This window comes from Monopterus albus, unplaced genomic scaffold (genome assembly GCF_001952655.1).
Source record: "Monopterus albus unplaced genomic scaffold, M_albus_1.0 scaffold223.1, whole genome shotgun sequence".
Taxonomy (NCBI): Eukaryota; Metazoa; Chordata; class Actinopteri; order Synbranchiformes; family Synbranchidae; genus Monopterus; species Monopterus albus.
In genome coordinates this window covers 614,694-620,693 of record NW_018128103.1, presented here as the reverse complement: position 1 = coordinate 620,693, position 6,000 = coordinate 614,694, and the positions used below count along the sequence as shown (strand labels likewise).

Genomic DNA, 6,000 nt, shown 5'->3' with positions numbered 1-6,000 from the left:
AAAAAAATGAACTTAAATGATTTTAGCATATGGCTGCAATATAATAAAGAGTGAAAATTTTAAGGGGGTCTGAATACTTTCCGTACTCACTGTATATGTGGTGTTTATTGCAAACAAGACTTGTTCCCTCACTTTTAATGCACGGGCTCCTTTTATGCAACACAAGTACCTGTGTAAAACATCACCAAGCTGTAGGGGAGAATGAATGAATGAATATATTTAGTACACTGGCTAGCTAATGGACCATCCTGCATCCTATTGTGCCTTGAGCACCACAGGATGCATTATCGACTTTTGTAAATGAGGGAAAAAACTGTTTGACAACATGGACACAAATGAGAGTTGTATGCTTGTAGGAGAGAAGGTCAAGAAGGTGCAGGAGTTTAAGTTTTTGGGGTCAACAATCCAGTGTGACAGGGACAATTCAGACCATCTCAAACAAAGGGTTGGCAGTTCGATTCCCATCTTCACCAGTCCACATGTTGAGGACACTGAATCCCAAGTTGCTCCTGGTGATATCACCAGTATGTGAATGTGTGAATGCGTTTCCACTTTTCGTTATGACATTGAAGCAGTTTGAGTTTGAGTCAATAACATCAGATAGTACAAAGCTAAGAAGTAAACTACAATAGAGGTAAAACAAACAAAAAAGCCACTAAAAACAAAAACTTTTGTGTAAATTTATAAAATATCCCTTTTTTAGACATCCACTAGTAGGTTAACTTAAATCCACATACGCTTTTGGTCACCTGGGAGTGTCGATGTAAACGAGGGGCCTTTGTAGGCGTGCTTAGTATCTCCAGGATGCAATAAGAAGTTGCGCCAGTGACCAACAAAAAGCTGGTTTAAGTCAACAGTTCAGCATTTTAAAGGTGCTGTATCATGTTAATAATATGTTTGTGCATGAGCGGTCGCACAAGGTGCGGACATGTTGCTTGCCACCTAGAAAGAGACTCATAGCAGTGCACCAAAATGCTACAGATTAAAAATAGAATTTTTTCAGAATTAAAATTAGTACCCTGTACACAAAGTTATTTTATATTCGGTCACAATAATAGTCAGTGTAAATGGCAAATTGTTTGAACAATTGTGGCCTTACAACTAGGTATTTAAATCGCTCCTGCCTCCCTCCAGGTTATTTCATCGTCATAATAGCTATCTGTCGTGGTACCAGCATGACTGCCTTTTAAAGGGAATGTGAGATGGCATTTTGATTGGTTTATGTATATTACACCCAAAACACGCATGGGTTATTTAAGAGAGTAAGTCCAACCCTTTAAAAAACAAAAAAGCAGTTGCCTGACGCAGACATACTTTTTGTGCCGTCAAAATTGCAAAATTGTTTTGGATACACCCTTTATGCACCTTGATTGTTGCGTCTAGAAAGGTGAACCTTGGATCATCAAAATAAGGCCCTAAGACTTGAAAACTGATGAAGTTCCAAAAAATGTTCCAACTTTTGTTGATTACTTACAATAACAAACTATCTAGCGAGGCCCTACACCTGGCTGACCAGTTAACTTGTATGCAACGGAAACATCCAGACTCATTGTTTTAGGGGATTTTAACAAACCAAATCTCCCCACGAACTGCCCAAATACAGACAGCACGTAAGCTGTCCCACCAGGGACAAAAACACACTGGACCACTGCTACACATGGTCCATCTCATATCGACCTACAGGCATAAACTTAAAGTGGCAAAGCCTGTGTTTAAAACAGTGAAGAGATTAACTGAGGAGGCAAAGTCAGAGCTACAGACTTGCTTTGATAACGCAGATTGGAGTGTATTTGAGGCTGCCTATACACACCTGGATGAACTCACTGACACTGTGATATCATACATCAGCTTTTGTGAGGAAGTCTGTGAGCCCACCAAGACCTTCTGGACATACAACGACAAGCCAAAAAGGCTGGTTGATGTAATTGTGCCTTGTCGTGCAGCAGAGGACATTCTTAAAATTCAATATCAGCTTGACCAATTACACCTCCTGTGTTGACTTCTCAGTAAAGTAACATTGTGTTTGCAAGGACAAAATGCGGCACAGTAGTGAGCAAAGTTGTGCTGATCAGACACCAGAGCAGTGTCAAGGTAAATGGTTTGCCAACTCAGCAAAAAAGCAGATGCCTACTCAAGTACAAAAACATCTGAGGACTCACCTGCAATCTCACTCTCCAGGTGAGGCACTGAAGTTAACATTCCCACAGTTGAGTAGAGCAGCATCTGTTCTACTGCCTCGGCTGACTGTCCTACCCCTGCAGCTTACTTGCCCTGCAGAAAGCTAGTGGGTCAAAACATTGGCTACACATTCTAAATGCATCATGTAAGCTTTGAGTGTGCAGCATTTTTTTTTTTTTTCATTTTTCTACCCCTGCAGCATGTCATATCTTAGCTAAGCTCTCCTGACGCAGCGCATAACAAAGCAGCGAGAGGTACTGACTTTATTTTTTATTAAATATTAAGCCCAACTCTATACTTTATATTTTCTGTTTTTGGGTTGAGGTGCATTTAAATTAATTTAAATGAATTATGTGTCAATTTGAACATTGTTTGAATGTGATTTTTGAAGAAAGTGACAGCCCTAGTTCACAGTAAAACTCAATCAGCTTCATCGTGCAAGGAGGAGGCCTCAGAACATATGTCAGTATGGAGAGGCCTGTAGTACATCACTGGATGGAAGAACAACCCCCCGCCATTTTTTTGGAGAACAATCACCTGGCAGATTGCTGAAATATGTTTTCCTGCTGTTTGAGAGGTAGCACTTCACACCCCTCACCCACTCCTCACTCCACTCCTCGGGGGCCTACGCATGGGCCCTCTTTGTGGACTTCAGCTCGGTGTTCATTACCATCTTCCCAGACATCCTTCACTTTAAATTGACCCAGCTCACTGTGCCTGCCCTCACCTGTCAGTAGATCACCAGCTTTCTGACAGACGGGAAGCAGCAGGTGAGGCTGGGGAAAACCACATCCAGCACCTGGTCTATCAGCACAGACGCCCACCACACATAGCAGCACTGTATTAGCAGTGGAGACTTTCAAGTACCTGGGCTCCACTATCTCCCAGGACCCGAAGAGGTCATCCAACATCAGGACCATCACCAAGAAGGCACAGCAGAGGATGTACTTCCTGCGCCAGCTCAGGAAGTTCGACCTGCCACAGGAGCTGCTGATACAGTTCTACAGAGGAATCATCGAGTCTGTTCTCTGCACCTCCATCACTGTCCGGTTTGGCTCAGCAACCAAACAGGACAAGTACAGACTTCAGCGGACAGTCAGGTCTGCAGAAAAGGTCATTGGTGTGAGCCTGCCCTCCTTGGAGGACCTGTACATCTCACGGGTCAAAAGGAGGGTGGAGAGGTTCACTACAGACCCCTCATACCCTGGACACAGACTGTTTGAACTCCTCCCCTCCAAACTGCATTACAGGTCACTGTGCGGCAAGACAACCAGGCACAAGGACAGTTTCTTCCCCCAGATCATAACAACATAACATAACTGTTAATCCATGTTTGTCTGTATAACAAAACACAGCAAACCTTTAACCTACAAGTGCAATCCAATTTATGGGAAGTTCTACAACAGTGCTATCTATCTGAGCATTTGATTTCAGTTGTAGAAAGAATGGCACAAGTGTGTTTGACTGTTGGATTACACTAAAAACAACTGGAGAAATTGAGGTGACCCCAAAGCTTTGAATGGTATTATATAGGTGTGGTAGAAAAACACTGATTCACATAAGAATCACAATTCATACCTTCTATGATTTTAAATAGGGGGTATGAGTCAGGGAGTTCTTCCTGGAATTAGTTTTTGCAAGGTGGGTTGTCTGTGTTAATGACTTGATAATGAGCTTTGAAAGATAAGTGTGGAGAATTGTGTGAATAAGCCCATCACCAACAGACTGTGACATGTTTTTTGTAATGAAACACCAGACCCGACTATGTTGCGCCAAAGTCTCTGTGCAGCCATAGTTTCCTGAAGTTGGTACGAGTTGGTGTCAACTGCGCATACGTAAGGTCTTGTACAAGCTCTCAGCTTTTATTACATTTCGCTAGCTGCTCTCAGGACTGGTTAATGCTAAGGAAGAAATATGTCACCGGGTACCATGATCTGTTTTGCTGATGTGTTTTTAATCATTTTTGAACAACAGTGGAGGTCTGTGACACAGACAAAGAAGCTAATCCAGGACTGAAATACTGCTGGGTAGCAATATGTAATGGACTTGGTGTTGATGTTCATCAGAACCTGTTAGCTTAACGGTTTGTCTGAGCTTTTTTAGCAGCTCAGTGGACAGAAATCGGTTGTTTGACATTCAGTAAACTAAAGGAAGAGCCAAAATATAGTGTCCTTTTTTTTTAAATGAATTGAATCATTCAGAATCAAATTGTGACACCAAGAATCGGAATCTAATTGAATCATGGGTTTACCGATGAGTTCCACCCTAGTATTGTATATACTCCTACTGTATGTTACATAGTATATCTTTGTTTCAAGACAGTTAAAATGCACTGCAGGATTGTGGGGCAAGAACTACTTATCGTTGGAGTTAATAGACTGCGTTGGTAGTTAAAACACACAGTACAGCTGATGTCGTGTGAACTTAGGCCTCTGTGTGTTCTATTTGCTCCACATTTCACACTACAGCTTTTGTACAACTTCTGCATTTTGTTTAGGGTGAAATATTTGCAACATAGCAACACCCTGCAGTTTCCAGATTCATTATAATCTGCTCAACAATTTTGTGTAACCAAAGCAAACTTTTGGTTTTTTACAATTTGGTTCTGCCTTAGTAGAAATCTCTCCATTTTTTCCCCACTTTTTCATTCATATGTATTGGTTTTAGCATACTTGGTGTGACAAGCCAGCCATTCTAACAGAAACAGTCCCCAATCACGTTCTTCACATATTCCATAGTGAGTGGTTTGTACTGATTATACTACCCACCCCTACATTTGAGTTTACAAAGGCACTAGTAGTTACGGTAGGTTACACTGCAGGTCTGTTTGGGCCCTAATCCTATAAAGCAGGTTTGAGGCAGGTGACATTAAGGGAACATGAAATAGACCATCACCTTCCCCTTCTGTATGGGACTTCCACACGTGTGCACTCTCACTGTACTGCACACTTGAGTGTTTTTCCTTCTGTTGGTCCTCCACCAAATACTGAATCTGAACTCACTATTTTCTCTTTCCGTTTCCACTCTTTCTTCATTCTTTTGTGCCCTCACTGTACTGCTCCTCCCCCACCATTCCTCTCCTCCATCATCTCAACTCCCCACTTCTCCCTTGCCTTACTGCTTTCCTTCTTCCACTCTTCTCCTTTCTATGGCAACCCTTCTCTTCCATCTCACTTGGCCTCATCACCTCTTCTCTTCTCCACCACCCGTTCCTTCTCCCCCTTCTTGTTTCTCCTGCGATCGGCTTTCCATCTCCTCTAGTCTCCAGAGGGGAAAGGCAGTGAGTCCCAGCCCACTCCAGTGACCAATCGAGAGCTGCTGGGCTCCCATCTCACTGCTGATAGGCTGGGCGGATCTGTCCAGGTACTGAAAGGAAGGGTTAGCTCTGTTGGCTTCCTGTGTGTATGCCTACCTGTCTGTCTGCCTGCATGACCTTCCCTGTCTGTGCAGCAGGGCTGATCTCAAGTCTGTTGTCTGTTTCTTCACAAGCTCAGTAGTTCCCTAACTTAGGAATAAAATTACTTTGTACTTGTCTAGGTCAGGGTTAGTGTAGCTTATGCCCTTTTCCAGTTCTGCATCATTCTTTATACAGTAGTAAGGCAGTGTTTACGCTTCTACTATATTTCAAACTACCACTGTCTTTTTGACCATAAAATGGAGACTGTTGTCAGCAGGTCAGTAGGTGGTTCCCTGGCTGTAGACTTTAGAGAGCACATGATGTAGATTGCTATTTGTGAACTGACCAGTGACCAGTAGGGGAAGTTGGCTTTCATACTTAGTATATAGCAACAACTAGAATAAACAATAGAAAAGGAGCAAAAG

The 6,000-nt window shown here is 42.5% G+C and overlaps 1 protein-coding gene across 4 annotated transcripts in view; it reads left to right on the top strand.

The window, feature by feature from the left end:
* The window catches only part of LOC109971385 (casein kinase I-like), a 32,218-nt gene that overhangs the window by 21,139 nt on the left and 5,079 nt on the right, over positions 1-6,000 (top strand). For 2 of the 4 annotated variants that reach the window (XM_020619600.1, XM_020619599.1), the window contains exon 10: positions 5,440-5,541. The exons of the other annotated variants lie outside the window; for them this stretch is intronic. In XM_020619600.1, the coding sequence (XP_020475256.1) occupies positions 5,440-5,541 (102 nt within the window). The remainder of the gene's footprint in view (positions 1-5,439; positions 5,542-6,000) is intronic. 4 annotated transcript variants of the gene reach the window in all.